We start from the raw sequence: 20,915 nt of genomic DNA on the forward strand, positions 1-20,915 counted from the left end.
GGTTCGTCTGCATACGCAAGATTGTTGAGGTCCACTGTTGTCATTCCGTACTGCGGGTCTTCCGTTACCCCGCCTCGTGTCATATTGACCCATTTGCACCGAAACAAAGGGACCTTCAAACCACGTCGATAGTCAAGTTCCCATATGTCCTGTATATAACCATAATATGTTTCCTTTCCCGTCTTGGTTTCTGCATCAAAGCGGAAACCACTGTTTTGGTTGGTGCTCTTCTTATCTTGGGCGATCGTGTAAAATGTATTACCATTTATCTCTTACCCTTTGAAAGTCATTATATTCGAAAATGGTAACTGGGACAGCAAGTACAGGTCATCTTCAATAGAGGTGTCATGCATGGTACGTGCTTGCAACCAGCTGGCGAAACTAATCCAGTCATCAGACCGCTCCGGGTGTTTGGAGCGTAGCAAATTCTTGTGTTCATCCATATATGGAGCCACCAAGGCGGAATTTTGTAGAACTGTGTAGTGTGCTTCAGTGAGAGAATGTCTGTCCATACATATTATTTGTTCCCCTCCTAGCATGCATTTTCCATCCAGTCTGCCCTTATGCCGCGATTCAGGAACACCAATCGGCTTAAGGTCAGGAATAAAGTCAATACAAAACTCAATGACCTCCTCATTTTGACGGCCCTTGGAGATGCTTCCTTCTGGCCTAGCACGGTTATGAACATATTTCTTTAAGACTCCCATGAACCTCTCAAAGGGGAACATATTGTGTAGAAATATAGGACCCAAAACGTTAATCTCTTCGCATAGGTGAACTAGGACGTGCGTCATGATGTTGAAGAAGGATGGTGCGAACACCAACTCGAAACTGACAAGACATTGCACCAAATCATTCTGTAACCTTGGTATGATTTCTGGATCGATTACCTTCTGAGAGATTGCATTGAGAAATGCACATAGCTTCACAATGGCTAATCGAACGTTTTCCGGTAGAAGCCCCCTCAATGCAACCAGAAGCAGTTGCGTCATAATCACGTGGCAGTCATGAGACTTTAGGTTCTAGAACTTTTTCTCTGCCATGTTTATTATTCCCTTTATATTCGACGAGAAGCCAGACGGTACCTTAATACTGAGCAGGCATTCAAAGAAGATTTCCTTCTCTTCTTTGGTAAGAGCGTAGCTTGCATGACCCTGATGTATGCCGTCTTTTCCGTGCATACGTTGCTGGTCCTCCCGTGCCTCAGGTGTATCTTTTGTCTTCCCATACACGCCCAAGAAGCCAAGCAGGGTCACACAAAGATTCTTCGTCACGTGCATCACATCGATTGCGGAGCGGACCTCGAGGTCTTTCCAATAGGGCAGGTCCCAAAATATAGATTTCTTCTTCCACATGGGTGAGCGTCCGTCAGCGTCATTCGGAACAGGTTGTCCACCAGGACCCTTTCCAAAGACCACCTTCAAATCCTTGACCATATCATGTACATCAGCACCAGTACGGTGGCGAGGCTTCGTCCGGTGATCCGCCTCACCTTTGAAATGATTGCCTTTCTTTCTTACGGGATGCCTGCTCGGAAGAAATCGACGATGTCCAAGGTACACATTCTTATTAGCCAAATATATACTGTTGGTATCGTCCAAATAGTGCGTGCATGCGCGGTATCCCTTGTTTGTCTGTCCTGAAAGGTTACTGAGAGCAGGCCAATCATTGATGGTCACGAACAGCAATGCCTTTGGGTCAAATTCTTCCCCCATGTGCTCATCCCACGCACGTACACCTGTTCCATTCCACAGTTGTAAGAGTTCTTCAACTAATGGCCTTAGGTACACATCAATGTCGTTGTCGGGTTGCTTAGGGCCTTGGATGAGCACTGGCATCATAATGAACTTCCGCTTCATGCACAACCAAGAAGGAAGGTTATACAAATATAGAGTCACAGGCCAGGTGCTATGGTTGCTGCTCTGCTCCCCAAAAGGATTAATGCCATCTGCGCTTAGACCAAACCATACGCTCCTTGCGTCATCTGCAAACTCCTTCCCGTACTTTCTTTCGATTTTTCTCCACTGCGACCCGTCAGCGGGTACTCTCAACTTTCCGTCTTTCTTACGGTCTTCTCTGTGCCATCGCATCGCCTTGGCATGCTCTTTGTTTTGGAACAAACGTTTCAACCGTGATATTATAGGAGCATACCACATCACCTTGGCAGGAATCTTCTTCCTGGGACGCCGGCCCTCGACATCACCAGGGTCATCGCGGCAGATCTTATAGCGCAATGCACCACATACCGGGCAAGCGTTCAAATCCTCATACTCACCGCGGTAGAGGATGCAATCATTAGGGCATGCATATATCTTCTGCACCTCTAACCCTAGAGGGCAGATAGCCTTCTTTGCTTCGTATGTACTCTCGGGCAATTCGTTATCCTTTGGAAGCATATCCTTTATCATTACCAGCAACTTTCCAAATCCCTTGTCAGATACACCATTCTCTGCCTTCCATTGCAGCAAATCCAGTGTGGTGCCCAGCTTTTTCTTGTCACCTACGCAATTCGGGTACAACAATTTTTTGTGATCCTCTAACATGCGCTGCAACTTCTTCTTCTCCAAATCACTTGCGCAGTTTCTCTTTGCATCGGCAATGGCCCGACCTAGATCATCAACGGGCTCATCTGATGCCTCTTCTTCAGCTTCTTCCCGCATTGCCGGCTCAGCTTCTTCCTGCATTACCGGCTCAGCTTCTTCCCCCATTGTTGTATCATCGTATTCAGGAAACCCATGGCCAGGATAGCTGTCGTCGTCCTCTTCTTCTTCATTGTCTTCCATCATAACCCCTCTTTCTCCGTGCTTGGTCCAAACATTATAATGGGGCATGAAACCGGACTTAAACAAGTGGACGTGAATGGTTCTTGACGTAGAGTAATTGTGACCATTCTTACAGCGAGCACATGGACAAGGCATAAAACCATCCGCCCGCTTGTTTGCCTCAGCCGCAAGCAGAAAAGTATGCACGCCCTCAACGAACTGGGGAGAGCATCGGTCATCGTACATCCATTGCCGGCTCATCTTCATTACACAACACCGAATAGACCAAATTAATACAGGTTCATACAATTAATACAAGTTCATACATAAAGTTCATACAGCACTTAAATCCAACAAACAAATAACTCTCTAGCTAAAGCATTTAAATGCAACAACAAATATGATCAAGATCGCAACTAAGGTAACAATGGATCCAACAGCATAATGATACCAAGCCTCACTATCGATGGCATATTTTCTAATCTTTCTAATCTTCAAGCGCATTTTCTCCATCTTGATCTTGTGATCATCGACGACATCGGCAACATGCAACTCCAATTCCATCTTCTCCCCCTCAATTCTTTTCAATTTTTCTTTCAAGTACTTGTTTTCTCTTTCAACTAAATTTAACCTCTCGGCAATAGGGTCGGTTGGAATTTCCGGTTCACATACCTCCTAGAAAAAAATTCTATGTCAACTTGATGGGCATAATTTGTCATAAACACGAAATGCAACTAGTTTTAAAAGAGAATATGCATACCACATCCGAATCATAACAAGGACTAGGGCCGACGGTGACGGATATCAAAACCATGGCACTATATGTGTAACAAACAACGTACGGGTAAGATAATTATACGAGTAACTATATATCCAAATCACACAAACATCAATTTTTATATAAAATTTCATGAACAAGAGGCTCACCACAAGGTGGTGCCGGCAACGGGACGGTGCGGGCGATCGACGGTGGCTACGATGGAGATTTAGAAGGCACTAAGTAAACCACACCTACATATGCAAACTAAGTGTTATTTTTGACCTCAAATTGCATATAAATCAAATACTAGCACATATATATATCCTCCCAAATTACTAAACTCACAAATTAATCACTATATAAACCAATGCAAGAGCTAATCTAGCAATGAGAGATGAAAGGACAAAGTTGCTAAACTTTGTGCTCATTTGAATGGATGAGGGCCTTCAAATCTTGACAAATTTTGGGCAAATTTTGTGATGAACTCGAGAGGAAGAAGGGAAGAACAGAGGAGAGGGAGAGGGGAAAGGGGGAAGAACAGAGTGCTGGTGGACGAAGGGTCTATGTAGGACGACCTTTAGTGCCGGTTCGTGCCAAGAACCGGTACTAAAGGGGCTGGAGGGGCCCCATTCTGACAATATCCTGCCACCACTCTTATTAGTACCGGTTCGTGGCACGAACCGGTGCTAAAGGTTCGCCATGAACCGGTACTAATGAAAGCGGCCCGGCTAGCCGTTGGAACCGGCACTAATGTATACATTAGTGCCGGCTCAAATACAAACCGGCACTAATGTGCTTCACGTTTGACCCTTTTTCTACTAGTGTTGTCCAATGTGACAAATATCCATACCTCCACCGCTAGCCGCGGTATGAATTTGGTCGCCGCCGTGGTATCTTTCTCTAAGGGCAAGTTGCTCTAACTCGCTGGTGACATGATCTGTAGCACCCGAGTCCACGTACCACACGCCATCTCCTCCTCCTCCTTCTTCACGGATGGCTGCAGCGACATGACGAGCGTCGGGGACAAAGTCTTCATCGTATCTATGCCAGCAGTCCCTGACCTCATGGCCTGGCTTCTTGCACAGTCACTGCTCAAGATATCTTCCGATATGCCGATAAATCAGCCGATTTATCGCTTACCGTTGTCAGACCGATAAGATAAATCGGCCGATATGCCGATATACTGGCCGATTTACCCCTTATCATGGGTCGACCGATAAGTTCCCGATAAGCTATATCCCCAACATTGTGCACAGTTGACAGCGAGAACGGCGATTCGAAGAAGCACGGCGGCTGTTGTTGTTGTTGAAGCCGCCGCCTCCTGCGTTGTTGTTGTAGCCGCCGCCTCCTGAATTGCTGCCACCACCAGGACGAGCGCCCTCGCCCTGGTAGTTGCCGCGACCACGGCCGCCGCCGTTGCGGCCCTGGCCTTGGTGACCGCGTCCATGTCCGCGCCCGCGAGCCGCCGAGTTGACAGAAGATTGTCTGGTGTTGGTGCCGTGAAGGAGCGCAAGGAGAGCGTCGAAACTCAAGAGCTGGCTGTACAGTTCCTGAACCGAAACCGGCTCAACCCTAGCGGACAACGCGGACACGACTGGATTGTAGTCCAGGTCGAGTCCAGCCATGATCTTGGAGACGATCTCGGGATCAGGAAGAGGGACTCCGGTGCAGCATGCGATCTCATCTGTAAGGGTTTTGATTTTGCCAAGATATTCAGCCATGGACATGTTACCTTTCTTCAGGTTTGTGAGCTCGATGCGGGTGTTGATGGCCTGGCTTTGGCTCTAGGCGGCGAACATGGCGTTGATGGCGCTCCATGCTTCTGCCGGCGTCTGGAGGGTAGCGACTTGAGCGAGGATCTCGCGGGACAGAGACCCCATTAGATACCCCTGGAGTTGCTGCTGCTGTGCATACCAGAAGGTGCGGGCGGGGTTGGCGATCTGTTCGTCTTTGCCATCTTTGGTGATGGTGAGGGTGGCCGGTTGTTCCGGACTCTTCCCGTCAAGGTGATGCTCCATCTGTGCGCCTCTAATCTGCGGAAGCACGACGGCCTTCCATAGAAGGAAATTTCCCCTTGATAGCTTCTCCTGTGGTGGTGGTCCGAGAAGAACAGAGCTGCTGCTGCTGCTGGATGATGCGAAGGTGGAGGACGTGGAGGTGGAAAGCGCGCTCATGGTGGACGATAGAGCTGCGGAGGACGACATGTTCTCGGCCGCGGGGAGGTAGCTAGATGCGATCTTCGATCTAAGAGGAGGATGCTCTGATTACCATGTAAGATTGGTTGGAAGCGTTGAACCCTTTGTCTCGGGCCGCATGTTTATATATAGTGGCAATGCCTTGGAGTACAAGATAGAGAGAGATCAAGAGATCGATCTCAAGTCTGTTCGGTTACAGGAGATAAACGAGGAGAAGAAAACGAGATAGAGATAGAGATAGATACAGTTTAAAACTATCTATCCTATACATATACTAACATAGAGTACTTCTAATCTTGTTGCAGGTATAGTCCATGGTTTGTTTAGTCTTGTCATGCACATGGTGTTGTGTTTGTTGGGTCATAGTGCTTCAGTAGAGTCATGCATGCATGTTTATCTTTGAGGTCTGTTTGCATGTAGCATGAGACGTGCCAATTCATGGTCGAGCCATCTTTTCTTGCTCGTTGTTTTGGTCACTTGCCAGACTCAGATCGTGGGATAGCACGATCAGACCGAGCTTCGGTAGATGGGTTAGTTATGCATGTAACCGTGAGCTTGGCTCCCAAGGATTGATAAGAGAGGAGAGAAAGAAAAGCCCTAAGCTGTTACTCGACACAAAAATCTAATGAGTTATTTTCCGTGTGGTGTTCCAGGTGATCGCGTGTGTGTGTAGCTTCAGCCTTAGAGCCAACAAACTATACAGGCAGGCACTGGCATGCTCTATCTATCATCTACCTCAATTTTTCTTTATCTGCAAGAAGAGAAAAAGCCTACCTCGACAATTCTGTCATAATACTCGACGATCCGCTGGTATACTCCGTTGTTGGCAAGGTAGGCGCGATGGGGATTCGAGGAGTCATTGCAGGTGACCTGGAAGCCCTCACGGAAGCAGCCTGGCTCCATGCCAAACGGGTACGGGATGCTTATGTTGCCGCACTTGTCGGCGCAACCCACACGTGTGATCCGCTGCTGCTCATCTTGTTCAGCAGCAGCAGCCTCCACGATCAAGTGAGTCGCCGCTGAAAGGAGGAGTAGGATTACTGGGAGCGGCTGGGAATGGAATTGCGAGGGCGTGGTCATGCTGGTGTATGTTTTGCGCTCTCTTGTAAGCTAACTTGGTCTATGATACGGACGCAAAGCTAATTAAGCTCCGTCCAGGCTTAGTGAGTCGTCTAGACTTATATATTGGTAGCGCCGACGGTTCTACTATACCCTCGGCATCATTCTCTGCTAGTACTAATCTTCATCTTCTCATCTCTTTTTACTATAAGACGGTTTTTTATTTGAAGTGGCAGTTCGACAAGCAACAAAAGAATGCACTTAACTGGTCAAGAAAGAAATGTGACACCTTTCCTAAAAGAAAAGCTGGAACACGTACCATCTTCTTATGATTTGGTTCTGTCCGCCACCATCTGGAGGAGAATTGTTGTTTATCTGCTAGCTTGCTCCACACATTTCTGCTAAGTGCTAACTAGTCCAGCAGCAATTATTAGACCATGACTTGCTCCAATAAGATAAGAAAGGTTGCACGGCCTTCTTTCTGTTTTCTATAAGAGGTGCGCCATGATCATAATAGAGGCCTCTTTGCCCTTTTGAATTTTGATATTAAGCTACCATGTGGTGACGATGGTGGCATATACGTTATGGAGGAGGTGAGCATGACAACATTTGCTCCGAGGCCCCAAAGACTGAATGTGAAATAAAAAACTTGGGTCTGTCCTCCATGATATGGTGTTCATGCAAGGTTGGGTTTGTCCCCCATGATTTGGTGTTCATACAATGGAGTCAACATAAGTTGCTGATGTTTAGTTTTATATATATGTACTGGTAGCTTTTACTACCCACAGTTTCTGCACCATACGATGCATCGAAGCTAACTTATTTTTACATCATTTATTACATAGTTCCCAACCAAAGGTGTTGCCGAAAAGAAAGAACGAGCAAAACACATGAAAGTACTAGGACAAGCATGCCAACCAAGATGGCTATAAAAAATAAGAGAGGCTTGAGCTCTTGGGGTGATAACACACAAAACACGTGCTGACAAGGAATGCATACGAGGCAACGCCCCAGACTGCCTAGAATGATATGTTAGTTCGAGTGGCCCATTGCTCTGTATTCTACTTTGCTACGCTTGACATTTTTCAGTCAGGGTCATGCCACATTAATATCACAATTTCAGCACATTTTGTTTGTGCCCCCCCCCCCCCCCCCCCCCCCCCCCCCTCCGGTAGCTGCTTGGTTGACTGGCGTGTATGGGATTAATAGGCTAATCGACAAGTTAATCAGCCATTTAATCAATTAATTGGCTGATTTATCAATCTATTGGCTATTCGCTGACCCTACGAGTAGGGATCAATTGGCAAGTTAACTGGTTAATCGGATGAATTCTTAAACATGGGCGATATATATAACAAGTTGAAGTTAAACCTCAACAAAACATCTAAACTGCTGGAACTAGTAAACACTTAACTAAACATATCTACACCCTGCTTCACTCTCATCAATGAATTTAGTAGGGCGCACGAAAAGTCGCTTTGTCCTTGTAGAAATCACAACCACAGCGCTAGTTAACTGACACAACAAAATCGACACCACCACCATGCTGTCGTACGAAGCAACAGAAAGCATTTTGAAAAACGATAAATGGAGCATTCTGAGTAAACTACAACCCAGCTATCCTGCACTGATATCCTCAGAAAAGAAATAAAAAATGTGCATGGATCCTACATTGAATGTGCGAGCAACCATATGATGAAACTTGGGTGAGCAATCTTCTGTCAAGTGACAGGCCTGATGTCCCTGTACTTCTTAAGCGATGAGAGCTAGTGAGCTACCATGAATATACTGTCATTTTTAGTTTGTATAGCTAGATGTCTGTTCTCGGTTGCATTTCAGCTCAGTTTCATTTTTTCTTTCAATTACTTGTTTTAGAGAGTTTTCAATGCAAGTTTCGTTTTGTAAGCACATATGCTTGATTTCAACGATGCACAGTTGGACCTCTGCTTCGCTCCCTATTTCTTTCCATCAGGCAATTTTCAGTTAGTTTGCACCTTTATAGCTTGTAACATTTGTTGCTGTAGTTTATTTTGATTTGAAATCAAAGTCCACTTTTGGTCCCTCAGTTCTTTGGTTTGCTCATTTTTTATCCCTCAACTCTAAAACCGGACAGATTGCACCACAAACTCTCAAAACCAGCCATTTTTCATCCCTGCGTGGTTTCACCGCCGAGTCAACCCAGTTTTGACCACGACATCAATAGTGCTCCAATGAACTGTAAATTAAAAAAAATGCAAAAAAAATCAAAAAATCTGAAATTTTATGCCATTGAAGATACTCAGATGCGTGGAAATTTCCGTCATGTTTGGACGTTCAAGAAGCTTGCGGCAAAAAAAGGTAAATCTACTCTATGATGAACAGTAGATACAAAAAAATAGCAAAAAAAAAAAAAAAATCTACATCTTTTTGGCATCGAAGATGCTCAGGTGCGCAAGGTGCACGCAAAATTTCATGCTAAAATGACATCCGAGGAGCTCATGGAAAAAAATAAAATAGCTTGCGTGTGCATGCCGCTTCGGGTGGTTTCCAAACCCTCGGATGTCATTTTAGCACGACAATTTGCATGCACCTTGCCCACCTGAGCATCTTCGATGCCAAAAAAATTCAGTTTTTTTTGGCTTTTTTTAATTTACTGTTCATCATAGAGTAGATTTACTCTTTTTTTTTGCCTCGAGCTTCTCGAACGTCCAAACATGACAAAAATTGCATGCACCTTGCGCATCTGAGTTATCTTCGATGTCATAAAATTTCAGATTTTTTTATTTTATTTTTGCTTTTCTTTTAATTTACTGTTCATCGGAGCACTATTCACATTGTGGTCAAAACCGGGTTGACTCAGTAGCGAACCGCGCAGGGATGAAAAATGGTTGGTTTCAAGAGTTTGTGGTGCAATCTGTCTTGTTTTAGAGTTGAGGGACCAAAACAGAGCAGATCGAAGAATTGAGGGACGAAAAGTGGACTTTTCTCCTTTAGGTTTGAGACATAAGTTGATATTCATATATGTAGTCTTTATTTGTTCACTAGTCATTATTTTTTCCTTCATTCTATTCTTATTTTTTTCAGTTAGCTCATCCCAAATTTAGTTCAGTTTGTGAATCTCGGCATTCACTAACCAGCTGTTCAAATGTTTCTTTCGTCAATCGTTATTTTTTGTATCATCAATGTCCTTTTCTTCAAGCATTTGTCTCCTTGTTCGATCTTTGCTCTTGCTTTCTTCATTTTTTCCCTATTTCCCTCTTTCTTCAGTCTCTCTTTGTTCAGTTTCTTCCTTCATCTCTTGCTCTGTTTCTTCAGTCTCTTTGTCTTGCCATTCTCAGTTTGTATCTCAACCTTGTCATTCTCAGTTGTTCATTTCATTCTCCACTTTCTATGTTAGACAATCCGATAATACACGTAAAATAGATAAAATCCAGTATCTAAATAGCCTATGCAATAAGCACCCGCTTACGAGTTTTTTTTTAAGGGTGCTTACGAGGTTTTTGGAACGTGCGTGTGTTATGGTTGGTTTGGTTTGGTTTTTCGGTTCGGTTCGGTTTGAAGACGTGCGTGCGTTTCGGTTCGATCGCGGCGAGAGGTTGGCGTCCATATGCATGACGTCAGCCAGCAGATGTTGGCGCAACTCATGAGGATTCCACGCCCGCACGCCTAGCTAGGTACTCCTAGGTACGTACGACTAGAACGGATGACACCTCGATGGCGCAACTATATATACGTACGTACAGAAAATCAGTTTCGTGTGTCCTACTCCACCGATGCAACGGGGAAGCCTATATATATATATATTGCAGTACGCCCGTGTATGGTACCTAGCCCTAGTACGTACGTATATATAGTTGCCGCCGCCGCCGCCGCCGGTGCACTGGGCAGACCCAAAAAATTAGTACGTACGTACGGCTGTAGTTGATGATAGTCAATCAAACCTAGCGAAGCCTACGTGGATGACGACGCCGGTGCACTGGACAGATCTCCCTGACGATCTACTCCATGTGCTCTTTGTTAAGGTCGGAGGCTTGCTCCACCGCGTCCGCTTCGCCGCGGTATGCAGGCTATGGCGGGCCGCCGCTATCGCCGCGAGGCACGCCGGGCTGTCCACCCTGCCATGGCTCATCTTCAACAACGGCCGGGACGACAAGTGCAACATGAGGAGGGTATACTGCCCCGAGGACGACGGATTCCTACAATTCCCGCTGCCCAAGGCGCTCATCGACAAGAGCTTTGCGGGAGCGCATGACGGCGGCTGGGTCGCTGCGCTTGGCGATGACAAACAGCTTGCGATCGTGAACCTCTTCTCCGGCGCCGAGGTGCCTCTCCACGCAAAGGACATGACGTCATTCTACTCCGGGTACGAGAAGGTTATATTCTCAGAGTCCCCCACCTCAAGTGGCTGCATCCTCGCCACCATCACCACCCGAGCTAGTGTGGCCATCTGCAGGATTGGTTGTCCGGCCAAGAGATGGACGGCCAAAATATTTAATGGGCCACGGCTTGTGGACATTGTATTCTACAATGGAAAACTCTATGCCCTCACCAACTTGGAGGACCTGATCAGATTCAAAATAGGTGTAAACAAAGATGGCCAGCCGGTGGTAACTGTCGAGCTGCATATGCAAATTGGTAGCCGACCTTTCAGGTCGCCAACTAACATCGTTGAGCTGCATGGCAAGCTGGCTATGGTGACGAAACATTGTTTTTATGACAACACCTACCGCAAGCGCTTCTTCTTCCATATTTTTGTGCTTGTTGAGAAGCCGACGAAAGAGAAGACTCTCACCCTCAGGTGGGAGGAGGTAACAACCTTGGGCGATTGCGCCTTGTTTTTGGGGAGAATGTGGAGCAAGGCGTTGTGTGTGCCCGCGGCTGGGTGCGGTGGGGTGCAAAGAAGTGCCATCTACGCCGACGATGTGACGTACTTGACGAGTTTCGACGGCCATGGTGATTGTGTATTTCCTATGGGAAACGAAACCAGTGAGCACGCCATCAAATTTGTAGGATCTTATTCATGTTGTCACGTTCCATGTGGCATGTGGGTTCTCCCTCCTGATTTCTAGATGACCAATAGTGGTATAGGGTATCATTTCTTTAATTTATTCCTTATTTTTTTTTGAGCATCAGTACAAACACAAGCGCTCATATACACGCGCATACACTCATCCCTATGAACTTACACACGCACACCCTACCCCTATGAGCACCTCCGAGAGACTGAGCCGGCATATCATCTTGAGATTTACAAAGTCACCGTAGGCGCCTCGTCATCGAGGGGAACGTCTCCTCCCACTGAAAGCGCATCGCCGGAAATCCTGAAATAAATTCAAGAATAATGCGAGCACCAGGATTTGAACCCTGGTGGGTTGGGGATACCACTGTCCACCTAACCACCTCAACCACAGGTTGATTAGCTTATTCCTTATTCACAAGGTATTGATAAAGGTCAATTTATACGACAAATTGGACCATAAAAAGTGTACCATTAGATACAATATACATTGTCACATTTTATCTGGTGGTATATATGCCATACTCGCTATCAGTTTGCAGGATATTGTGTCCGTGATTATATTAAAAATATTGAATTATCCGTTTTGGGCTTACTCCTGCTGCTTAATTTATGTCTCTAGCATGTGCTTTCACAATGTGTTCGACTTGTCCATCCAGATTATTTCTTGTCGACCACCAGTCGTCCGGTGTAAATATTTTAGTTTTACGGTAAACTGAGATCCACACCGATGATTCTAGAATAGTTGTGAAGTGCACACTTATTCATTACTGCATGACATGAGTTCAGGCATCATTGATTTGACTTGTTCACAAATTAACCACCCACCAGTAGATGGGAAATTACGTACGTAGACATGTGATTAATTAGTTCCACTGTCGAGTAAATCATCAGGGACATGCACGCAAGTTCTGTCGAATCGAAACACAACAGGGCCGTTGTTGGAGGGGGCTTCGAACCTGAGCACAACAAAAGTCTTGTTGCAAAGGGATGAGCGGAACAGGAGATCGGATGACTGTTATGCTTTCGATCCAATGGTTGCTGAGCCGGTCCTCACCGATCCGACGCATAGCGTCTGTAAAAAAAAAGGGCACGCACAGACTAGACTACGCCATGCAATGCAAACCCGGCTCGCACACAAGCAATGCAACTACACCAGCTGTACGTAGAGAAATAAACTTGGCCGGCTTATGGAAACAAAATAACCTGACCATAAAAGCAACCTACCATATCATCTAAGGCAAGATAGTTTTCTTTTTCAAGAAAACTTTTGGTCTATTTATCATCTGTCAAGGTAGTGCAAAGAACACCAAAATAGAAATTACATCCAGATTAGGCTGTAATTGGAAGTCATGGACACCCCACGACGGGCTTGCGCGGCTTCCATCGTGCCCTACGGTCCACTGGTGTCACCGTGTGCATGCGACCAACGTTGCCATGTCCGCCCTGTGAACTCCGTCGCCTCGTCCAGACTATCAGCTTAATTCCTACCCGGCCATGTTAAATGACGCAATGAACAAGCCTGTTAATTGTTAGATGACCATGTACCGTCAACAAAAAAAGTAGCTCAATGAGTTTTACCTTTCTTCGGAAACATCCAACCAGCTCAAAGGTGGTCGCAAGTTGAGGTCAAGGATCGAAGTGGCTCCTTAACTTAGGTCTACATATATTAGCAATTGAAGAGATGAAGAGAATAAACAAGTGAGAGTGAACGCACATACTACCTAACGATATAGTAAATCCCCTATGAAACTTAAACCCAAGCCGACATGCATTCGTACAACAGACCCAAAAAATTAGTGCAAATCAGCGACACATGTGAAGCGCGCGTAAATTCACGACTAGACTTGTGACCAGGACGACCCGCCATTAGCAAATAACACAAATCAAGGTTTTTCTGTGTGGTTTTGGTAGCTTGGCTAGTATGAATCCTACTCATACGACTTGTACTTTTGACAAAACCTCTATACATGTGGCTTGGCTTGTGACGTCATGTTTTTTCTTTTGTTTGTTTGGATGGAAACCTATAATAGTGGACGCTGATAACGTCCACATGTGTGGCATATTAGATATTCGCCCACACACGCCATGTGTGGCATAAGCGGAAGACAGCCCACATGGATCATGTGTGGGCGAATATTAGAACTGCCCACACGTGGGGGCGCAGCTACTTCGTGCCACACGTCTATTGAGTATTGTGATTATTAGAAAAGCTAGGATAATGTATGATATTATTCTACCTTGCGCTATACTCCAAGATGATCGTGTACTCTTATATATATATAGACCCACAGGGCTCAAGCAATAAAACAACGATTTCACCGAATCCCCCTATCCCTTTTAACATGGTAATAGAGCCTATTCGAACCAAACCTAGCTGCTGCCGCCGCCGCCACTTCCGCACCCGCGTGCCGCCTCCGGGATGGTCGGCCTCTATGACCGCCGTCGGGGGCTGCGCCGCTCGTGCCTAGGGTTCGTCCGCCGACCTTTTTGATCGGCTGCCCTAGACCGATTAATTGATTGAGATTTTTCTCTCCGGCCAATCGATTGATTGGTCTTCTTTTTTGGTTCTCCGATCTGTAGAAGGTTTGCGTCTTCTGCCACCGTCTGTCGACTACAACACGCGTCTACTTGATCAGCATCTTCATCGTCTTCGAGTGGATCGGCAGAGGGGGCTCTTGGCTCTTGGCTTCACATGCGCTGCTGATACGACAGCTGTCCCGTAATCCTGTGATGGTCCGTTTGCCTTCGCCGCCTGTCCAGTGACCACTCACGCGCCTCGCGTGGTGTGGCTGTTGGAGCGCCCGCGTTGGCGCAGGGATCCACATCGCGTGGCTGTGTAACATGCAGGGTGTGCATGATGGATTGATAGGCGCACGTGCACTTTGTGTTAACTACGGAGGTGCTTATAGAGATAGGATGTGCGTGTGTGCGTTCATAGAAATGAGTGTATGCGCGTGTATATGAGCATTTGTGTCTGTATTGATACTCAAAAAAGAAAAACTACAGCTGCTCGCTACGCGTGTTAGCCGGCTACCGTGCACGGCATGTACCCATCTTCGGCTGCACGCTGCTGCTACGTCCAGCTGCCTACGCATGTTGTCCAGTCTGATCAACTGCACGTGCGTGCCTGTGTTGGATTTTATGAAGATCATCATTGAGTGCACGCATCTCTTCACCGATCAAGTAACGGGCTACCGCTATGTTTATCTTGTCGGGCCGCAGCGTCGTCGCCCCGTGGTTCTCTCCGTGGTTGCACCGATCCGCATCGCCGCTGCGTCTAGCGTCATGGCACATGGTCCCGGCGCCGTCCTGAGGCTGTTTCCGTGGTTGCACCAACCTGAGCGTTGCCGCTGCGTCACCCCTTCGGGCCGCAGTGCCGCCCGCGGTCAACCGCCGCCACGAGGTCGTCCGCTCCAGGCCGTCCTCGAGGCTGCTATGACCCTCGCGCTGCCGCCGCGTCACCCCGTCGGGTCGTAGCGAGCGTGGCACGCGGTCCCTGCAACCGTCGTGAAGTCTTCCCCGCCGTCGCCCCGACCCGCGCGCTACCGCTGCGTCACCCCTTCGGGTCGTAGCGTCGCGTCGCGCGGCCTACTCCGTCATCCCCGCGCGTCGACTTTTATGTGATATGTGTCGCGCCGCCTCCCTAGGCGCGGGAACGCCACCATACGCGCCGGTCTTCGTCATGTTGTCAGGTTATTCCTTGCCTACTTCGAGCAACGTCGTCGCGCCTCTGACCTAGCCACCACCGCCGCCTCCTTAGGCCACTGCCGCAGTTCTTCTTCCCGGTCCACGGTGACTACCTCAACACCGCCCACCCCGACTCGACATCGACCACGGCGTCCCTCACATGGCTACCTCAACAACGGCTACACTACCCTACGCTCTCGGCTACATCGACATTGGCACAAAGGGCTACCACGTTGCTTGAGGATCGTCGGTTCCCACTCCAGCCACGATTTCCGCGATGCATCGACCACACCACTATTGGGGGAATGTCCGTCGGCTTGCCTTCGGATTCTTCTCCAGTCTCACCGTCTGCGTCGATACCATTGTGACTGCGGGGGAGGGGGGGGGATTGAGTATCGTGATTATTAGGAAATCTAGGATAGTGTAGGATATTATTCTACCTTGCCTTGTACTCCAAGATGATCATGTACTCCTATATATACGCCCATGAGCCTCAAGCAATAACACAAGGATTTCACCAAATCCCTCTATCCCTTTTAACAACGTCCAACAAACTACTCCCTCCGTTCCTAAATATTTGTCTTTCTAGACATTTCAAATGACTACTACATAAGGATGTATGTAGACATATTTTAAAGTGTAGATTCACTCATTTTGCTCCGTATGTAGTCACTTATTGAAATGCCTAGAAAGACAAGTATTTAGGAACGGAGGGAGTAGTACTCATCCTCACACCGCGTGTGTGGCATGAAGCAAATTTGCCCACACATCCTGGCGCACCCGTGGGATGACACTTTAGTTACTCCAGGGGATGGCAACTTTAGTCACCTGGGATGGCAAATGTAGTTGTCATGTCTAAGTGTGTAATTAACTAGTTGCCACGTGCGGTCCAACCACATAGTTGCCATGTGTGTTTAACTAGTTGTCATGTATGATTAATCACAATTGCCATGCATGTTTACCTAATTGGCACGTCCACACAAGTGCAGTTGCTATCTAGCAATGAATCATAGTTGCCATGTGTGTTTACCTATTTGCTAGGTACGTGCAACTGCAGTTGCCATCTAACAACGTACGAGCGTTGTGTGGGCGAAAAGCAGTTCGTCCACACGCGCGTGGACTAGGTGATGACTGTGTGGGCAGAAACTAATTTGCCCACACGGCACAGCTGGCACCGCGTGTTGCGGGTCGTGTGGGTGAACTCTCCAACACCCACACACACGATGATACCCACATGGCATTGAAAATCTAACAGATTCCTTTAGGATTTGTGTAGAACAGAATCAACGTGTATCAACGTGTGTGGGTGAAATGCAAACATGCCACACGTGTGAGCGTTAACATTTCTGATAATAATTATACTTATACATGTGGAATAAGAGCTAGCTAGCGTTTCCTGCATATATACACAAGACGATGGACGTACGTATGCGAGTGTGCGGATTTCCTGGTGTGGCCAGACACGCCAATACCTCGAAGTAGCCCAAATTCACATAGTATAGTTATAGGGTTTGTCTAGGACACATCTAGATGTGACATAGTTATGTCACATCTAATTTGATGTCCACTATATTTGTGGTCTATTTTTTTTGTCTCAGCTTTTTTTTTTCTTGTTGCTGTTTTATTTGTGGGAGCTTAGATGTGACATCCTTAAAAAACATCTAGATGTGAATTAGACAAACTGCTTTTCATATCCTTTTTACTCCGGCGGCCATGGCATATATATGCGAGCAAGCGCCCATGATTCCAATGCCGTGCGCAGGAGGTGCAGCAATCCCTGACGACATCCTGCTGGACATCTTCATGCGCTTGCCTGCGAGGTCCATCGGCCGGTGCCGCTGCCTCTCACGCGCCTGGGCCGCCGCACTCGCCCCCTCGGACGACTTCACAAACCGCCACTTCCGCGCCGCCAACCACCGCCCCAGCTTCTTCGTCCTCCCGGTCCCCTCCGCAGGCGTCACCGAAGTGCACGCGTGGTCGCCCGACCAGCCACACGGCACAACGCTCGTGGCCTTCCCACGCCGCCCCATGCGCAACGCCGGCACCCGTCCCTGCCGCGGACTCGTGGTCATGGAGGAGGAGGATCCGCCTGTCAGGGCGGGCGACGGCGCCGTGTACTACGTCTGCAACCCGTCCACCGGCCAGATGACAGCGCTCCCGGAGGGCCGACCGTTGCCACTGCAGCCCGGTGGGTATGCGGCCAGGGATCCCAAGTGCTACGACAACCTCGGGATTGGCTACGACGAGGTGAGCGGCAGGTTCAAGGTGGTTCGCGTCTGTCGCTACAACGAGTATCTCAATGCGGATTGCGACGTCTACGTGGTCGACGATGCATTCTGTTGGCGACCGGCGGCGGGCGACGCCGAGCTACCGGAGGAGGCTGGGTACATGAGTTCGTACGAGCCGAGCGTGTCCGCACAGGGTCACCTTTATTGGATGTCTGAGGCAGAGGGCATGTTCAAGGAGAAGCATGTCATCTCCTTCTCCCTCTCTGATGAGAAATTCGAGGTGATCTATGCACCCCGCTATAGAGATTACAGCCTCACGGAGCTTGAGGGGCGTGCATGCCTCTTCTCCTCCATCTCCGACGTGGACCAGAAGTGCTACGACATCTGGCTGTTACGCGACAACGAGGCATGGGACCTGCGCTTCCGCATTGACCTGGCCTCGGCGACGCCGGAGGTAAGGCGGTTCATGGCTTGCCGGGTCAGGCCGCTCGCATTCACCGACGGTGGCCGCCGCATCATGTTCAGGCCAGGGGTCCAAATCCACGAAGGACTCCAAGCCCGTCCACCAGCTCTGCACTTACACCCCTTCCACCGGCGCCATTGAGGACCTCCTCGTCGACGGGTGCCTGGTCGCCCAGCCCAGCGAGAACGGCCATGCAACAACAAGGGCAATGGTGTACGAGGAGAGCCTGGTCTCCACGGGGCGGCCATACGAGGACTTCCTCTTCTCGTCGGCATCAACACGTGCCCTGTGCGTAGCCCTGCAACGTCTGCCAGCGGCCATCCTCGGGCAGCTCAAGCTAGTCTGTCGGACATGGCGCGCCATGATCGAGTCTGACCGCTTTGTCAAGCAGCACAACCACTACGCCAGGACAAGAAGGAGCTCTCCCCTACGCATTTTCTTCCCAGACGCTAACACAGAGGGTAGAAGGACGGAGTCTCTGTTCCACGCGTCACCGAAGCTGCTAGACCACAGGGTAGTGAGCTGCAAGCCTTGTCATGGCCTACTCCTCGTCACATCATCCAAAAACCCAAAACATGTTCGCGTGCTTAACCCAGTGATTGACAAAGAGATAATCTTGGACTTTCCTTCTGGCAGTAGGACCGGCATGGGGTACGACGAGGTGATGGAGGAGCATGTCCTGGTCACTATGGTCAATGCTAGCCATGGATCCAACGCGCCGATGGAATGCCACCTGTGGCGGCTCAAGGAAGACGTGAGGAGAATAGTGTCATCACCATTGTCGATCCGTGTGCGGCTTGAATTGCCGCCGGTCTACGTCGATGGCAAGATGTACTGGATAGGCGAGCCGTCGGATCAGGACAACCAGAGCACCGACAGTTGGCACGGCATGATCATGGCCCTTGACATCCACACCGAGTCTTTCGAGGTGTTGTCGGTGCCACACGCCGATGACAGCTGCAGGATGCTCGTGGTGGAGCTTGCCGGGCGGCTCTGCGTGGCGCACCCATGTGCCCACAAAGAGAGCATGACCATATGGAGCAAGAACAACAAGCCGGAGCTGGTCGACAACAAATGCAGTGACGAGGGATGGGAGGAAGGATGGACAAGGGAGCATGTGATAGAGCTCTGGCGTTGGCCGGAGTTTTCCCCGAAGACAGCGGCAGGGCTGATTGTTCCGATAGAGATCGATGCCGTGGGGGATGGGCAGATCTTGCTGGACACGGGGAGAGAGGTGGGGCTGTATGATCTGAGGGAGCAAACGATGCACATGGTGTACTCACTCAAGTGGCGGCATGGTGAGCGCGCCGGCAAGTTCGTTGCGGTGGCGCTGTGGGAGGACAGCATGGTGCCTCCTCCACCCATGCGATGCGAACCTGAGCGGTGGTACAGAGACGTATAGAATATAGGAAAGCTAGCAAAGGGCCTTGGTTATTTGTCTCATGTTGGATTTCTCCATTCATGACAAGAAACTGATAACCTAAAGCCTGAGACTTCAAGCACCAGTTCCGTGACAAACCTTCTCGGCTGCTTAATTGGGAGCATTTAGATTTTTTTTTGTTTGCACCTTGTAGCTTCTTGACCCTTTGCATTCAGAGCTTTTTCTCTACATACACAGTTTGTTCAACCCAAAAGAAAATGGGAAATGATATTTTTTTTATTTTGGCACACCCGTGAGGTTGTCTGTCGTTTCTGTTGATATATAGCCATGAGCCATGACGGTAGGGACCTTTTAAATTGATCGATCGTCAAACGTACAATTAGTCTCGATATGTATGGAAGAGAGCTACGCCTATATTAAATAAGTCGATTTCAGACTAGCCATAATGAAGAATAACATACACTAATAACATACACATATCCCTAGACTATGTTACTATCTTCATAGTGAGTAGTAACATAAGTATGGTAACATGCAAAGCCTTATTTATTAGGTTATAGACTCATATTGTATTATGACATGTGATGTTACAGTAACTAGGTAAGTTACTCAAAGTACCTCTCTCCTCATTAACTCATTGTCATATGAGTAAATTTGCTGAGTTGGACTCGATGTTACTGTTGAAGTTACTTCCACTGTGGCGAGTCTCAGACTTTCAGTAGGTATACGAGAACGACTCCGTAGGAAAAGAAAAAAACACCAGCCGGGAAACTAAAGCATATACATGTTGCGTACGTTAGGGCGAACTTAAATAACTGGCCCACAACGATTTGGTGGATTGATGACCAGCGGCGGCGGTGCAGTACCACATCACATGGAGCATGCCGTCGATGGCGACATTGGTGCAGTGGACCGATCTTCCTGATGATCTCCTCCATGTCGTCTACCTCAAAGTCGGCGGCTTGCTCCACCGCCTATGCTTCGCTGCGGTATCTAGGTCATGGCGATCCGCTGCGATTGCATCGAAGCACGCCGTACCGCCCACCTTGCCATGGCTGCTCTTCTCCTCCTTACACGGTGACGATGGCAAGACAATGCGCGTATACTGCCCCGAGAATGGCGGGGTCCTGCACATCCGGCCCAAAAACGAGGATCTCATCTGCAACTGGCTAGTCGGAGCACACGAAGGCGGCTGGGTCACCGTGCTTGGGGATGACATGCAACTTGTGGTTGTGAACCTCTTCTCCGGTGTTGAGGTGCCGCTTCATGCAAAGAACATGAGGAAGGTCTACACAAGCGCGAAGTTTGTCTTCTCGGAATCACCCACGTCAAGTGAGTGCATCCTCGCCACCATCACACCCCGAAGAAGCGTCGCCGTATG

General features: G+C 48.3%; 1 protein-coding gene across 1 annotated transcript; it reads right to left on the reverse strand.

Annotated features, from left to right (window-relative positions):
• Positions 1–3,717: 3,717 nt before the first annotated feature.
• LOC123131438 (uncharacterized) lies at positions 3,718–6,851 on the reverse strand. Its single transcript, XM_044551116.1, has 2 exons — positions 6,492–6,851; positions 3,718–3,773 (listed from the first exon to the last, which is right to left on the reverse strand). The coding sequence occupies exons 1-2, from the start codon at positions 6,795–6,797 to the stop codon at positions 3,759–3,761; spliced, it is 321 nt and encodes a 106-aa protein (XP_044407051.1). The 5' UTR covers positions 6,798–6,851; the 3' UTR covers positions 3,718–3,758.
• Positions 6,852–20,915: the final 14,064 nt, after the last annotated feature.

Source organism: Triticum aestivum, chromosome 6A (genome assembly GCF_018294505.1).
Source record: "Triticum aestivum cultivar Chinese Spring chromosome 6A, IWGSC CS RefSeq v2.1, whole genome shotgun sequence".
NCBI lineage: Eukaryota > Viridiplantae > Streptophyta > Magnoliopsida > Poales > Poaceae > Triticum > Triticum aestivum.

Bases quoted from the DNA above. Each gene is read 5' to 3' on its own strand.
- LOC123131438 (XM_044551116.1), bottom strand. From the start codon at position 6,797: ATGACCACGCCCTCGCAATTCCATTCCCAGCCGCTCCCAGTAATCCTA.